This window comes from Laetiporus sulphureus (genome assembly GCF_001632365.1).
Source record: "Laetiporus sulphureus 93-53 unplaced genomic scaffold LAESUscaffold_20, whole genome shotgun sequence".
Taxonomy (NCBI): domain Eukaryota; kingdom Fungi; phylum Basidiomycota; class Agaricomycetes; order Polyporales; family Laetiporaceae; genus Laetiporus; species Laetiporus sulphureus.
In genome coordinates, this window is record NW_024468529.1 from 428,152 (window position 1) to 443,935 (window position 15,784).

The following is a 15,784-nucleotide window of genomic DNA, read 5'->3' on the forward strand; positions in this document are numbered from 1 at the left end:
CAGTAGCTGCATCAGTCCAAAGCCAAGTGTGGGTAGAGTGAACTGTTACCTCACTGCTACAGGTTGCCACTTCAGCTTAGACAACACTATAAACCTTGTCAATAAACAGTATGTGCGAAAGCTCACGTGGTCACTGTTAAGGTTCTAGTGGGGGACACTTCATAACAAAATGTGAGATGCATTTGACAGTGACCTTGCAGAGTATGTTTCTCATTCTATTATCCCACCATACATCTATTATCACTGAAACATCTATATCAGATTTTGCAGAGATGTCATAGATGGTAAAATTAATATCATCACGGATAATTTTTCATCAATGATATATCCTGAGAATGGATATAACTCTGCTATAATTGATGAGAATTTACTGTAAAATGATTTCAAGCCTCTGTGAGTCACGTCTTTATCTGCTATTCCATATTAAGTACTTTTAATGCTTCTGATGTTTGTTTACTGAATCAAGCATCAGCAAATGTCCTTTGAACTCTGCCACCTGCTGCAAGATAAAAGGAAGTGGTCATAATCCTATCACAGTGACTTACTTTATGAAGGGGTGCAACTTGTAAGTACAACATTGCATATGTACATTGCTACTCTGGTATGTGCTTCAAATTCAGTCACATTCGATGCTAAATGCAATCTTATAGGCTCATTTCACTGCAAATTCTCAGATAGAGTGGACAAAAGATGATGGTGATTTTCACCTTGAGAAATATTTCAATGATGTTCTTACACTTTTTGAGGATTCAGAGTGATGTGATAATACTCTAGCATGGTATGATGCGTGAGTCTCAAGTTTCTTCATTGTAATAATGTTTTCAAGGTTTCTGCTCAATGATATATAATATAGTGAGGTATTCAAGAAAGGTACTCACAAAGGTTGTGATGATTCAAAATATGGAGGCCCATCTTTGATCAATGTGCTGGCACAACAGCATGCTGCAAAATGTGCTGCTTGTCGATAAATGTCTACCTCACTGCCATCAACTGAAAGTGCAGCATCTGAAGTGGATAGAGTTAGCAGCATGTTTGATAACCTTGATAGCTCGAAAAGAGAAGATAATTGAACTTGCTACATGCTTGGTTGCCATACTACATTTCTACATTCTGATCTTTATTTTGATAAGGCATTCTTGTCAGCTCTTGAACATTTCCTCTTTGTTGTTATTCAAGTGTTCTTTCATTATTTTGCTTTGCTGCTCTTGTTATTATCATCACATGTCTTGCTCTCCCTCACTCTCCTGCTTTCAGTATAATGTCTCACTTCTGCTCATATACCTGCATGTCTGCATCACTATGTGATGCTGTATAAATAATCTGTACAATTGGTAGCTTACAGTAAATTTGTTAATAACTCTATCAGCACCTATCATATATCAGTCAGATGATGAGGTGTTTAGCTGAGCATTCATGCACCTAAATGATCTCAAACTCACCTGAGAACATGGTGAAGTATCTGACTAGGCCTGATCTCATTACACAGACATGCCACAGACCTATATATTGACTGTATAGTAGAAACTTATTGGACAGACAATGGCAGGTATAGTCAGTTAAAAATTAAAGGTTACAGATCCTGCTGAATCACTGTGCAACTGCCAGATTATGCAGGTGGCCTCAGATAAGACAAGTTAAGATTAGATAAGATCAGACTGGTGTCTGAACATTTTGTTGATGTGCTAAGATGGAATTCATGGTAATTTTCAGTAAAAGTGAGGAGCATACATCACCATAGAATTGCAGCACTCTGCATGTCAATTGTGATGAAGGATGTTTATTCAGTATGAGATTTGCTACTATTTAAGATATAAAATGGTTTATAATGCAGGTATCCTTCTAGATCCAGTGATAATGGAGTGAATGTGTCATAGGAAGACGTAGAAGAGTTGTCATTTGTTATTGTTACTGCTGTTATTACATAAGGAAGTAGACTGTTAACATAGTTGTGAAAGACATTATTACAGCATTGAGTAGAGTTTACATAGTGATACATATTAGTAGTTGTCTCATGGAGAGATATGACAAAGCTTAAATGGCCACATGTGCATCATAAGAAGTGCACAAATATTAGTATTAGATGACAATAAGTACTATCAGAAGATGTAAAGTGTACAGACAGCCAGCAATGAACATAAGAACATATAACAACAAGAAGCATGAGAACATAAAAGCAAAATGATGATGTTGTAAGTAGAGTGTAAAAGTGAAAAGGGTAGAAAGGCTGGAGAGAAAATGATCAAAGAAGACAAATAGGCACAAATATCTGTGTCAAAAATCCCATCATAATTACACCCAGGAGAAACCTTGCAGTCACAAGGTAATGTATAAGCTGTTCAACTGTTAGATTATCCTATTCATTCCTTTGATATGGAAGGTTCCACCTTTGTATGAAAACAAAAGTGAAGCAGATGCAGGACAATTGTATATACTTTCTCTAGTTCCTGAATTTCAGTTAAATCTAACACTTTCCTGCTCAAATTCTCAGCTTCCCAAATCAGTCCTTTCTTTGCGGTGTATGTAAGTGTTCAGTTTCTGAATAATTCATTATGATATTATATGTTTTACTGACTGAATTGAATGATAATTACAGAAGAACCCGGTGAATACTTCACAACTGTCGATAGCAATAATAATAAGATAGCAAGAGAAGTTTGCATTTTTCAGCTCTCATTCGCATGTACTCCCATGTCATCAAGAGATAGCGCAGAAGAATGCACACCATTCTGCCAATGGAGGCCAGGCATCCCACTTCGACTTGTGAAGTGCGCATTCCCGTTGTCATATTCATTGAGGAGACTTGAAATGTGACCGTGTAAAGAGGCAGGACTGCGGAAGAAGAATCGCTTTGAGCTTGCATTGACGCTGTCGAGGCTACTAGGTGTTGACCTGCCATGATGCGCCAGATCATCCAGTCGCGGAACGTCAAGGTATTGGTTCGTCATGATACTCATTCGTTTTCGCTCTCTATGGCCAGGTCTTCGGGCGGAATGCTGACGGCGAGCGGATGCGCTGTGGCCGTTGATCATTTCGTCGTCTGAGCCGTCTTCAGACATCATGTCTTGAAGCCTATATACAAATCGACTATGTTCTGGCAGAGGAACGCCTCAACATCGAAGACAAGAGAAACATACGGTACTCACGAGCAAGCTCTTCGTCCAACTCATCTGCCTCGTCGGAGTCTTCGCCTTTCGAGAAGCCGAGATGCTCGCCGAGACTCTCCCGGGGAACATCGTGCAGTCCGACGGACGGCGCGGGTTGTAGCTCTGAGAGGTGCTGTAAAACCGAAGCGCTACGGGATAGCGTATGAGGGTATGATCCAGCCACGAACCACAAACACGTACCGTAGATGATCGAGGTATCCATCTTGTAAATTCATATCGGTCATGTTGTTGGACGGGACCTCCAAGCGATAACGCGGTGCGAACCACTCGAAGTACTCGTTCCATGGTAGGAGAGGGTCGATTTCCTGCTCGATGCCGAGAGCGCACGCCGTCTCGTATGCCCAGGTCCTTGCGACGTTCTTTACCGTGTACCCGCCACCGCCGACTAACATCAATGGGACGTTCTTTTTGCGCATGTACTGGACGCAATTTGCATGACCATGCATGCTGAGATTAAGACATCCCAGGCGGTCTCCGGCGAGAGAGTCCGCACCACACTGCAGGACGACAGCAGATGGCCGGAAGACCTCCATGATTTTGTCGATCACCTGTGCGAGAAAACGTTACTGACACTACATATCGCAAGCGCACCGTACCAGCCATGACGAACAACAAACGCACAGGCTCGAAGATACTCTTGAAGGAGTCATCGGTGACACCATCCCTGAACGGAACGTTCACGGCATAGCCTTTTCCCTTTCCCCACCCTCGATCCTTGAGTGCGCCTGTTCCGGGGAAGAAGTCGCCGTACTTGTGCAAGGAGCAGGTCATGACACGGTCTGTCGTGTAGAACGCTTCCTCGACTCCATCGCCATGATGACAGTCGATATCGATGTACAGAACGCGGGGCACAGAGCGCAGAAGTTCCAGTATTGCAAGGACAATGTCGTTGATGTAACAGAAGCCCGAGGCTTCACGCTTCTTGGCATGATGTAGACCGCCGGCCCAGTTGACTGCGATATCTGCTGCACCGTTCGCAAGACGCTGCGCCGCAGCTGGAAAATGGTCTAGTGAATATTCAGATATTCTATGCAGATAGACCGCACCTATTGACCCTCCTGCAGAAATGGAACAGAACTCGAAAACCCCGGGAAACGCAGGGTTATCTTCAGCAGGCACAAGAACTAACGCAACCGTTAAAATGTGTGACGTGGACAGAATGGATTACGCTTACAGCGAGAATAGTTGCCGGTTAATTCTTGGGCGGTCTCCGGAGTGACTGTGTTCAAGAAATGGACGTACTCGTCCGTGTGGAAACGGCTCATTGCTTCTGCAGGGGCGCGTTCGGCTCGCTGGAAGGCAAGGTCAGCAGTTGAGCGAGTAATTTCGAACAGATGAGTTCACATACTAATATGTGCATCTTGTCGAGCAGCCCGTATGCCGACAATAGTTCATGGGTGATGCGCATGCGTTGCGGTTTCATGAAGTGCCCGACTCCGTAGGTGTACGAGCCGACGTCGGCTGGAAAAACGTTGAAAGCGAACTCGCTATCGACAGTGAAGTACATACGATCATAATAGTACGCGACTCTGCGTTTGGACATGGCGATGGATGGAAGGAAAGAGGAGCATATAATGCCTTTGTTCCCTCAACGCGCCCGTTGGACGAGCGGAAACGCGCACGTCACGTGCACTGTGGCAGCGAAATTTGAGGAAGCAGCGCCACCGAAATCCTGACTGGCCAAGGTCTGACATCGTGCCGTCGTACTCATCCTCTTCTCTTGACTTTCAACCACCATCATGGCACCCTCAGCATCTAAACAAAAGCGTCTCGCAGAAAAGGTCGCCAAACAAGCCTCCAAAGGCAAATCGACCGATGCCTCGACGTCGACCACCACACCCTCAGGTTCCGTCAACGGCGGTAGCTCCCTAAACACCCCCTTAACCAGCTTGTCTGCGGCGACGAGCACTGAAGACCTCATTTCGATGGCCAAGTTGAAAATTGCAACCGATCGGTGAGTTTTGGCACAATTATGCTTCAGAGGCAGTCGACTAACGCGTTATCATAGGAGCGCTGCAGGCGTGCTCGTGTCCGATCCCAAAGGTCGCGATATCAAAATCGACTCTTTTACCCTTTCCTTCCACGGAAGGTTACTCATTGAGAATGCGGAGATCTCGCTCAACTACGGTCAGCGGTATGGCTTACTTGGAGAGAACGGCTCAGGAAAGGTGAGCGTCGCAATCAATCCCAGTCGTCGAAAAATACTGAATGTCTGCTGCTTAGTCAACTCTCTTGCAATCCATTGCCGACCGCGATATTGATATCCCCGATCATATCGACATCCATCTTGTCCGTGGTGAGGCTGAGCCTTCAGATGTCAACGCGATCGACTTTATCGTTGCATCCGCCAAGGAGAAGGTAGCGAAGCTCGAGCAACGCATCGAGGATCTCTCTGTCGCCGATCATGTCGATGAAGTTGCATTAGACAGTGCTTACGAAGAGCTCGAGGAGATGGATCCCAACACATTCGAGGCAAAGGCGGGCAGCATTTTGCACGGTCTGGGATTCAGTCAGCAAATGATGCACCGGCCCACGAAGGATATGAGTGGTGGTTGGCGCATGCGTGTCTCCCTTGCTCGGGCTCTCTTCGTGAAGCCCCACCTCCTGTTGCTCGATGAGCCCACGAACCATCTGGACTTGGAGGCTGTCGTGTGGCTCGAAGCATACCTCTCCATGTACAATCACATCCTCGTGATCACATCACATTCACAGGACTTCATGGATAGCGTTTGCACCAACATCATGGAGCTCACGCCGAAGAAAAAGCTCGTCTACTACGGAGGCAACTATTCAACCTACGTGCGAACGAAACAAGAGAACGAGGTCAACCAGATGAAGGCATACCAGAAGCAACAAGATGAGATCGCTCATATCAAGAAGTAATAACATCTACTCAAGGGCTGCCCAATTGGCTGACCACTGTATGCAGGTTCATCGCATCTGCTGGTACATACGCCAACTTGGTTAGGCAGGCAAAGTCAAAGCAGAAGATTATCGACAAGATGGAGGCTGCGGGTCTCATCGAGAAGATCGAGATACCGAAGCCGCTGCGATTCAACTTCGAAGACATTTCGAAGCTCCCGCCCCCCATTCTTGCATTCAACGACGTCGCCTTCTCTTACTCCGGGAAGAAAGAGGACTACCTGTATCAAAACCTGTCTTTCGGTATCGAGTGCGTAAAATCTGATCCTCCTTGTTATGAGTCAACGCTGACAGCGTCTTTCGCTATCAGTATGGAATCCCGCATAGCCATTGTCGGTCAAAACGGTACCGGAAAGTCCACATTGCTCAATCTGATCATGGGCACGTTGCAACCATGCGAGGGCACCATCTCGCGGCACGTCAACCTCAAACTCGCGAAGTACTCGCAGCACTCCGCAGATCAGCTGCCGTACGACAAGTCGCCCATTGAGCACATGCAATCGCTGTATGCGGAGAAGTACCCGGACAAGGATTTGCAGGCCTGGCGTGCACAGTTGGGCCGTTTCGGTCTTTCCGGACCGCACCAGACATCGCCAATCAAACAATTGTCTGACGGTCTGCGGAATCGGTAAATTCACTTTGTGGATAGACTTGTGCAGCCGTACTAACGCAACTACCAGCGTTGTCTTTGCTCAGCTTGCTATGGAGCACCCACACATCTTACTCCTCGATGAGCCGACCAATCACTTGGACATGGCCTCGATTGATGCGCTTGCGCGCGCCATCAAGGAATTCGAGGGTGGCGTCGTGATCGTGTCTCATGACTTCCGTATGTTCCCTTTAACTCTGATTGAGATGCATTAATTTATGTGCTTCTCAGGTCTGATTTCGCAAGTCGCTGAAGAGTTGTGGGAGGTAAAGAACCGCAAGATCAAGAACCTTACCAAGGAGGGCATCACCATCGTCGACTACAAGAACCTGCTCGTCAAAAACAGTGCGCATTCCATTTCCCGCTTTGACTGGGCAATGCTGACTGTGTCCGATTCTTAGGTTATGCTGCGCTCGAGAAGGCGAAGCTGTTCAGCAAGACCACTAGCAAGACAAAGGCTTAGAACGGTCATTTTGGAATGTACGGAAAGTCGACGAGTTGTAGCTTCAGTCACCGACACCTGCCTTCGTGAGGGCCACGCATTGATTCACGGATGTATTTCATGCATTGTTTCTCTCTGCTCGTTGCATCTGCATAGTCACTTAGAAGCGCATCTTACACTGTTCGACATCACAATGCTGCCACGAGCGATGGAAAGGCTCAATTGCTACACGATGGGTACAATACATTCAATGATTAGAGCATGTTCGATGTGACTGCAAGCTGAGAGGGATGAGATTCTCATTCTGTGATGACAATCTCATAAGAAATAATCTGCTGGTGGTCGTTTCGCCGGTATTGATCGTACGTCCTGTCAAACCAATAAAATTAGTGTAAAGACCACAACGCGGCGTGCGGCCGCTGAAATCAACCCCCTGGAAGTGTACAGTGGGAGATTGGTGACGAGGATTGCACTTACCGATGGTGCATGCGCGAAGACCTTGTACTCCTGCCCGAGAGTGTCGTCCAGCTCCAGAATAGACGCCACATTACCGCACCTGAGAACGACAATGATCAGGTCGAACACATTCAACCGAAGCGAACGCACGTACCGATAGCAATAATTCGGTGCACTCCAGACCGTTACTATGGTCCTGTCGAACATCAGCTTGTAGCCTTCCATAGCGAGCTGGTGCGCTCTGGCGATCAAATCAATGCCGTTATGATGTGCGAAGGCTTTCGTGATGTCCGCGCCGAAGAGGAAACCGGCACCCCGAGGCGATAGTCCCCAGCCGGAGATCTCTATGTCAAAGTCAGTGTGTAAACCATGAGGGGGCATGACCGACATTCACCATCCGGATCTGACCATAGGAGGTCGCACATTGGTCCATCGTGTGGCACTTCCTGTTTGCGATCAATGGCACGTATCTGAGCGTAGCGTAGTTCATCATCACATGCGATGATCATCGAGGCGACGACGTGCCTGGTCAATGCCTTGCAAGTTCGGACTCAATCCACCATGGACACAGAACACCCTCCCGTCCACGATCGCTCCCAAAGCCAAGTAGTCGAACACCTCGCAGCACCACCGCCATACGTTGCTGCTGCCGTACTTCCGCTGGCATTCATCGTAGAATCCGTAGACTTGCGTGATTTGCCGCGATTCGTGGTTTCCGCGGATGAGCGTGATGCGATCGGGGTATCGAACTTTGAGAGTGAGTAGTAGCAGGAATGTCTCGACGCTGTAGAAGCCTCGATCCACAAAGTCGCCTGTGAGAGAAACATGAGTTGAAGACAGACGTAAATCTAGCAGAGGCCGACGCACCCATGAACAGGTAATTCGTCTCGGGGCAAGACCCTCCGACCTTGAAGAGCTCCATCATGTCCCAAAACTGGCCGTGAATGTCGCCACATATCTAAGGCCCATGCATATAATGGCTCAATCTACTCGCGGACCTGAGAAAGCGGGATGCTCACTGTAACGGGTGAGTCGACTACTTGGACGTTGGCTTCCTCGATCAGGATCTCTCTTGCCTTGATGCATAGCCTCTTGACATCCTCCTCCGAAATTGGCTCACAACGATAGAGCTGCGCAATCTGCCTTCACTTGCGCAAGTAGCGTCAGCAAGACGGCATCAACCATAGGCACAATGTACGGAGAGGCATTGCTTTGAGAGAAGCTATAGATCATTGCTCGCTGCACGCTCACCTATCGAGGTCGCTTGGCATAGCGTCAAAGAGAATCAGTAGCTGGGATAGGTATCAAGTTAGGGTCTACTTGGGTCAAAGCAGCGGTATTCACGGCGAGCTTTCGAGAATGGAGGGCGACCGCAGAAACGAATGTGGCGGTTAGTGAGCACGTTCACGCGACGCGACGCGTCTCTGATCGTGTTTCTAGCAGGGCACGCCATGTTCACAGCAATAATGCGGCGGAGATGACAGTGTATTGAGTCCACCGGTGATGGCAAAGTGCACATCAAACAACTTGATTGCGTGCATTACGATGATAGGATACATAATGTGATCATGATACATCCGAGCTACGACATTCAATCCGAGAGCAGAAAAAGAGGACGTGGCGACTACAGAACTGTATCGGCTCCCAAATCGGCAAATTGAATTTGCCGTTGGTCAAAGCGTGCGGGCTCATGTTTTGCATTACAGCTCGTGTCGGCGCGTCTACCTCCCCGAACCTCAGCGAACATCATAGTAGAGGAAGTCCATGCTCAGAAGAGACGGATGGGCTTGCCCATGGTGCTCTTTATGTGAAGAGACTTGACATTCTGCCAATTCTTCTTGAGCAAACTGACCAGGAAGTTTATGCCTGAGCAATCATCAGGTCAGTGGCGGACGAGGGAGTTAGAGAACTGAGACGCACTCAGCATGACATTCCCGAGCACCTGGTCGTCAGTCATCTCGACATGGCCGACGGCAACACCCAAGCAAAGAACCTTCTTGAGCTGGAACTTGATCGTCGAGCGGACTTCCAGGAGTTTGTTCGAGAGGTCTTCCGCGTGGGCGACCGGGGTAGGGAACTTGCCGGCTATTACGATGACAGTCCGTCAATAGCTGTGGGTCGAGAGGTATTAAACTTTGCTGTACCTTTCGACAGACCGGGACCAAGCAGACGAGGAATCTGCTTGATGAGAGTCTCGGACGCAAGAAATGCGTCATACTTTTTGGCGAGCTTCTTGACGAGCTTCTTGTTCTTGTTCAGCCTGCGATCGCGTTGAATCAATGCTATTTCGTTTGGAGAACAGAGGTGTAACACACTTCTTGAGATCATCGACCGACATGTACTCGAGGTCGATCTGCTTAGCACGATCGATGTCGGCGGCATCAGCCAGGATACAGATGGACATGCGCGGACGAGGGACATTTGGAAGCCTGAATGCGAAGAGCCATGAGCACGCAACGCTGAGATATGTCGCATACAGTACGCACTTGACCGTTCCCGAGAAACGTTTATCACGTTGAGGGTCGTAGTTCTTGAGACCAATCTGCAGCTCGATGGTCTCGACGAAGTTACGCTTCTTCTCCTGCGACGCCGCCAACAGCTCCTTGACGGAGCCCCGCACGCTTGATACCGAGAGCTTCGAACCGCTGCCAGGCTGGGCTCAATTGAGTCGGCCAGAAAATGCACGGTGCACACACCTCATGCTGAAAGTGTCCTGTAGTCGTCCGCTAAAGGGTGGTTAGTACCGTAACCGCACGAGCCCACAAATTCCGTGTCGTGCGGGCGGCCTCGGCTGGTGCCGAACACTACTGTACAGTTATTACGGTCACATGATCGTCACTTTCTCATCTCCCATGCGCGACGTTGGCGCGACGCGAACTCGCTTGGACTTCGGACTTTCTTTTTCATCGCTGTGCTCGGTCTGCCTGCTAAAACGTTTCGCGCCATAAATGTTTGCACCACTGCGCTTGTGCCATTCTATCAGACACCATAGCTGCTATTTTATGTTGACACCTGCCTCGTCCGCACCTTTGTACAGGTATGTCACCGTTCTTCAGGCGCAGTGCAAGAGCGAATCCAGAATACAGGATGAATGAGGTCGCATATTCAGCGTCAGAACCATGAGATGATTCACTAAACGTACTAAGGCACGGAGGAGGCCATGAAGCGCGAACGCCTCAACTTTCGCTGACTATGAGATCGTGTTGAATGGCTGGATTGTGATGGTAGTATATCAAGAAGGCATGGTGATATCCTTCAGCATGTGCGAGAAGGAAACTTTGGGTATGCTCCTCTGCTTTGTCTTCGTACAGCAATACATGACAGCCGTGATACACCCATCCAAGAATGACGCCGAGTATTGATCGCCTGCGTCACCAGGTGTATTGAGGCCCAACGGTCGCCTTTATTGTGTTGGATGTTGCCATTGTAATGAAGATCGTCGAGAACTGTCACTGTCGCTCTTCATCTTTCTGCAGAACGAAGTATTCGGTGCCGTAAATCGCCGCTGACGCCAGAGTGGCCCCGCTGAGTGCTAGGGAGACAGGATGACGCGGAGGCGTGAGCGATTTTCGAAGGTTGATTAGAAGATATGTGAGAGACCAGGCTGCGAGGTGTCGGTACAAAAGTCAGAGTATATGTAGACGTGAGACCTTGGATGGCAGCGCCATACCTGTTGTGATACCACTGCCGTTGCGTGCATCGCCGCAAGAAAGCACGTGACCCGCTCCTGTGAAGATGGCTCCGAAGCAGGCACGAAGGAGCAACGGAGGGATTTCGGGTCTTGGAGGTACGAGCAAAGACGTGAAGACTATCGGTGTTCGTTCGAGACAGCATGAACATCGTGACGCATGAGATAACCTCACTTACACAGAGATGCTAGACCCCACACAGGTTTACTGTAGCACCAATAATTACGATCAATCTCTTGCTGTTGTCCATTTCACGATGTGCACGCACGGTGACTGGGAGTAAGGACGGACTAAAGAAGCATACGTGGTCGCATTTTTAACGGTGTCTTGGGGTGTTACGCTCGACATGTCGGCGTACGGATACCTAGGTAGAGTTGTGGCAAGAGCGTTGAGGAAAGCGTTAAGTAGGCGCCCATAACGGTGCTCGCAGCCACAACCGTGCTTCGCTGGTTTCACACAATCGACGTTCTCGTTCTTTAGGGCTGAACAACTTGCGCTGTCGTTCCTGAAACCTTCTTATGTCTCTTCACGATGCTAATGGTTTCGACGAGAAGGAGACAAATGACCTGAACTCGCAAGCTGACCCAGTACTTGTCGCAGACCCCGATTCGCACAGTGAACCGTCGCCAGAGGAATCCGCTGAGGGTCCCACGTCCAACGGAAACGACGAACACGGTGCGTCTGTGACAGACTCAGAAACGGGAGATGAGCAGGGTGTCATCAGGGAGGATGGAGACGAGACCGACGGCAGCAGTGAAGGAGACGGGGAAGAGGACGAAGACGAAGACGATGAAGAGCCAGCTCTTAAATACGAACGGCTAGGCGGCATCGTGCCGAATCTGCTCCAGAAGGACTCCGCGTCTGCTCTTGCATATGCGAACCAACGGCTAGTCAGTCTCCACAGATGCTTGAGCTGCTACGCCATATACGAATGACTCTGTGGTTCTCACTAGTTCTTGGGTACTCATGGTGGAATGCTCCACGTACTGGACCTTTCGGGTCATCATATCAAGTCGTTTGAACCTCACACCGCATCAATCACGGACATCTCGGTAGATGTAAACGGCGAATGGTTCGCCACAGCATCGATAGATGGTAAGTCGTGCATAGCAACTCACCACTGAGCTGCAATTCCGCACAATTGCTGAGCCGCAGATCTGCATTGTTTCCAATCTGGATTCTCCAGGGCAGGCGGTTGTACACTCTTTATCCACCCCCGAGTCGCAGACATTCAACATGAAGCGGTCATTAAGAACCGTCGCTCTGGAGCCGAACTTTACGAAGAGCACCACGCGGTCTGTAGTATGCGGAGGCATGGCAGGAAATTTGGTTCTGCATGAAAAAGGATGGTTGGGATACAAGGAAACCGTCCTGCACACCGGGGAAGGTCCAATCTGGCAAGTTCGTTGGAAGGGCCGATTGATCGCATGGGCAAACGATCTGGTATGCTGATGCTATTCCCGCTTAGTATGACCATTTGCGGAGTATAACACGTCTACAGGGCGTGAAAATTTACGACACGAACTCGCAGACTCGCATCACATTCATTGACAGACCCGCGGACAGCCCTCGAGCAGATCTCTTCAAGTGCACTCTCCATTGGCAGGATGACTCAACGCTGCTCATTGCTTGGGCTGATCAGATCAAGGTCGCTCGTATCCGGGCCCGTCCTCGGACAGCAACTGCTTCATCATCGGCTAACTCGCCGCCCTATCTAGTTGAGATAACTGCAGTATTTCAGCTGGACTGTATGGTAGCAGGCATTGTGCCGCATCCCCTCTCCACATCCTCCGCTGGAGCTGCTGGAGCGGCCGCCTCTCATGCAGCTCATGCTATTGTTGGAGCGACTAGCTCTCCTACGACTACAACCATACCCTCTCCATCACTGACTGCTTTCCTCGTCCTCGCGTATACTCCTCCCGACACATTACTTTTAACTGGGAATGAGGCTACGTCGGATCGCGCAGAACAGGCTCGCAAGGCAGCCGAACGCCCTGAACTACGCATTGTTTCGCGAGCAGGCGAAGAGCTGGCAGCGGACGCCTTAGGCATAGCAGGCTTCGAGCGCTGGAGTTGTAATGACTACGTACTCGTAGACATCCAAGAAGACCAAGTCGCAGCGTCGCCATCCGGAGCGTCCAGGGGACGGTTCTACATGGTACTCAGTCCTCAGGATATCGTAGTAGTCAAGCCGCGCGACTGGCGGGATCACGTAGCATGGTTGGTGGAGCGGAAGAGATATGAGGAGGCCCTGGACGAGCTCGAACATCAGGCGGCGATGGGCGTAACTACGGGACCGGTTGAAGAAGCGATTGATGCAGTCCACATCGGCCAAAGGTACATTGAGCACTTGATCAGCGAAGGTGCATCAAATCGACTGATACGAGTATCGGTATACTAATGCTACAATCATACAGGTGAATTCATCAAGGCGGCGCGCCTCTGTCCTAAGGTTTGTGGACAGGATACAAAGCGATGGGAAGACTGGATTTTCGTTTTCGCCCAGAAGCACCAACTTCAGGTGACACCGGCTTATCTCTGATTTTGTTCAACCATAACTCATTGTGGTAATACAGGCCATCATTCCCTTTGTGCCAACGGAGTCGCCCACGCTCGGACACTTGGTGTACGAGATGATATTGGCATATTTCCTGGCCAATGACCGACAAGTGCGTATGGATGCTCAATATAGGACACAGACGTCTGATCATTTCTGCATGACAGGCACTGCTTCAAACGATCAAGAGTTGGCCGAAAGATATCTATGATATATTTGCAGTCATTGTCGCTGTTCAAGCCGAGCTTGAGCGAGCGCCTTCGTCTTCCTCCATGCAAACAGCAGCACCCGAGAGTGCTATCCTGATGGAGTGCCTTGCCGAACTGTGAGTGCATTGGCTTAGATATTGCACGTCCAAAACACTGACCGCGTTGGTTGCTCAGTTACACCATAAACCGACAACCAGGAAAGGCGTTGCCATACTTCCTCCGCCTCCGACGACCAAACGTCTTTGATCTGATTCGCGAATATAACTTGTTCACTGCAATACAGGACCAAGCTCTCCTGCTTGTCGAGTTCGATCAAGGGCTGATCGACAAACGAAAACAAATTGGGGAGGAAGTCGATCCCGAGAACAGTACTGCCATCAAATTACTTGTTGACCACATACACTCTATACCCGTACGTATAGTCGCTACTTGTGAACACCGTATACTCCACATGTCCGGTGCTGATTAGATCGGCCGTGTTGTGCAACAATTGCAAGTCCGGCCTTACTATCTCTATCTATACCTGGACGCACTCTTCCACAAGGATCCACACCTCACCTCTGATTTCGGCGACTCCCAGGTGCATTTGTTCGTGCGACTCGTCATATAGACGCGTGACAACGGTTTTTCAGGTCAAGTTATATGCCGAATATAACCCAGGTCATCTGATGGAGTTCTTGCGAGCGAGCAATTACTATAACCTGGAGAAGGTACGAACGTGAAGCCTGATTTCGTCCGTCTACTCATACTTCTGCAGGCATATAACATCTGCAATGACCGCGACATGGTCCCTGAGATGGTTTTCCTACTCGGTCGCATGGGTAACAACAAGAAGGCACTCACGCTCATTATTGAACGCCTTGGCGATGTCAGCCGAGTACGTGGAATAGTAATTTTATGGTGCCTCAGCCGTCTCACATGCAACATAGGCAATCGACTTCGCGAAGGAACAACACGACGATGATCTATGGGAAGATCTGCTCAAATATTCAGAGACTAGACCAAGTACGTAACGCTCTCTCTCATCTTTAAACACACGTCACTGGTTCCAAATCTCAGCGTTCATCCGCGGCCTTTTGGAGAATGTCGGCGCAGAGATCGACCCTATTCGACTGATCCGACGTATCAAGAATGGGCTTGAGATCCCTGGGTTGAAGGGTGCATTGATCAAGATCTTGCATGACTTCAACCTGCAGACGTCTCTGCTCGAAGGATGCCAAACTATCATGGATGGAGATGGCGCCGAGCTCGCCCGCAACCTGCACAGGAATCAGACAAGCGGATTCTTTTTGAGTGGTAAGCATAGTCGTGCACTAATGCTGCGCGCCACTTCATCGTTATTACTCGAATAGCACACACGCATTGTCCTGTCTGTTCTTTGCCATTGCAGCACCAGCTGCACGGCCTGACACTGCTATTCCTCTGTCGGCATGTGGTGCATGCGAGCTGCGTCGTGGATGATGCAAGCCTCGCTGAGCAGCTGGATCATAGCCTGGTCGGCATGGGCATTGGCGGACATCAAGGGATCAGTGGAAGAATTGCATAGTAAGTCGTTCACATGCCCGACCATGGTCATGTACTGAGGCATTTCAGCACCGCATTGGCTCGCGCGAGGATCGATAAAGGGTGTTCCGTTTGTCACAAGAAAGGGGAAGGTCAGCGGTTGTGAAGGTTTTCATTTCAGTTCTCAGGAGTT

General features: G+C 49.2%; 6 protein-coding genes across 6 annotated transcripts; 2 read left to right on the top strand and 4 right to left on the bottom strand.

The window, feature by feature from the left end:
• Nucleotides 1-2,520: 2,520 nt before the first annotated feature.
• Nucleotides 2,521-4,741, bottom strand: LAESUDRAFT_725995 (histone deacetylase). Its single transcript, XM_040908935.1, has 8 exons — nucleotides 4,674-4,741; nucleotides 4,513-4,625; nucleotides 4,339-4,456; nucleotides 4,211-4,288; nucleotides 3,786-4,159; nucleotides 3,345-3,712; nucleotides 3,144-3,292; nucleotides 2,521-3,091 (listed from the first exon to the last, which is right to left on the bottom strand). Exons 1-8 carry the CDS (start codon nucleotides 4,705-4,707, stop codon nucleotides 2,664-2,666), a joined length of 1,662 nt encoding a protein of 553 aa, XP_040764289.1. The 5' UTR covers nucleotides 4,708-4,741; the 3' UTR covers nucleotides 2,521-2,663.
• A 162-nt stretch (nucleotides 4,742-4,903) lies between these two features.
• LAESUDRAFT_653467 (P-loop containing nucleoside triphosphate hydrolase protein) lies at nucleotides 4,904-7,198 on the top strand (the record flags this gene model as incomplete). The annotated part of the gene is made up of 8 exons (XM_040904421.1): nucleotides 4,904-5,118; nucleotides 5,173-5,332; nucleotides 5,388-6,043; nucleotides 6,094-6,336; nucleotides 6,397-6,714; nucleotides 6,767-6,915; nucleotides 6,967-7,080; nucleotides 7,137-7,198. The coding sequence occupies 8 exons, from the start codon at nucleotides 4,904-4,906 to the stop codon at nucleotides 7,196-7,198; spliced, it is 1,917 nt and encodes a 638-aa protein (XP_040764290.1).
• A 182-nt stretch (nucleotides 7,199-7,380) lies between these two features.
• LAESUDRAFT_725998 (serine/threonine protein phosphatase) lies at nucleotides 7,381-9,024 on the bottom strand. Its single transcript, XM_040908936.1, has 8 exons — nucleotides 8,885-9,024; nucleotides 8,653-8,776; nucleotides 8,501-8,591; nucleotides 8,159-8,445; nucleotides 8,028-8,103; nucleotides 7,788-7,977; nucleotides 7,655-7,733; nucleotides 7,381-7,546 (listed from the first exon to the last, which is right to left on the bottom strand). The coding sequence occupies exons 1-8, from the start codon at nucleotides 8,902-8,904 to the stop codon at nucleotides 7,496-7,498; spliced, it is 918 nt and encodes a 305-aa protein (XP_040764291.1). The 5' UTR covers nucleotides 8,905-9,024; the 3' UTR covers nucleotides 7,381-7,495.
• A 377-nt stretch (nucleotides 9,025-9,401) lies between these two features.
• LAESUDRAFT_653540 (60S ribosomal protein l10a) lies at nucleotides 9,402-10,280 on the bottom strand (the record flags this gene model as incomplete). Its single annotated transcript, XM_040904432.1, has 5 exons — nucleotides 9,402-9,499; nucleotides 9,554-9,718; nucleotides 9,778-9,893; nucleotides 9,949-10,062; nucleotides 10,120-10,280. Coding segments are annotated over 5 exons (654 nt in total), but the record flags the coding sequence as incomplete, so codon positions are not given.
• An 802-nt stretch (nucleotides 10,281-11,082) lies between these two features.
• LAESUDRAFT_714280 (uncharacterized protein) lies at nucleotides 11,083-11,670 on the bottom strand (the record flags this gene model as incomplete). The annotated part of the gene is made up of 4 exons (XM_040907060.1): nucleotides 11,083-11,237; nucleotides 11,304-11,441; nucleotides 11,501-11,529; nucleotides 11,591-11,670. 4 exons carry the CDS (start codon nucleotides 11,668-11,670, stop codon nucleotides 11,083-11,085), a joined length of 402 nt encoding a protein of 133 aa, XP_040764293.1.
• A 626-nt stretch (nucleotides 11,671-12,296) lies between these two features.
• Nucleotides 12,297-15,757, top strand: LAESUDRAFT_653431 (vacuolar protein sorting-associated protein 41; the record flags this gene model as incomplete). Its single annotated transcript, XM_040904417.1, has 14 exons — nucleotides 12,297-12,417; nucleotides 12,509-12,765; nucleotides 12,824-13,685; nucleotides 13,740-13,843; nucleotides 13,899-13,991; nucleotides 14,047-14,204; nucleotides 14,263-14,500; nucleotides 14,558-14,668; nucleotides 14,721-14,798; nucleotides 14,846-14,965; nucleotides 15,018-15,093; nucleotides 15,148-15,384; nucleotides 15,441-15,633; nucleotides 15,682-15,757. The coding sequence occupies 14 exons, from the start codon at nucleotides 12,297-12,299 to the stop codon at nucleotides 15,755-15,757; spliced, it is 2,724 nt and encodes a 907-aa protein (XP_040764294.1).
• Between the last annotated feature and the right edge of the window lie 27 nt (nucleotides 15,758-15,784).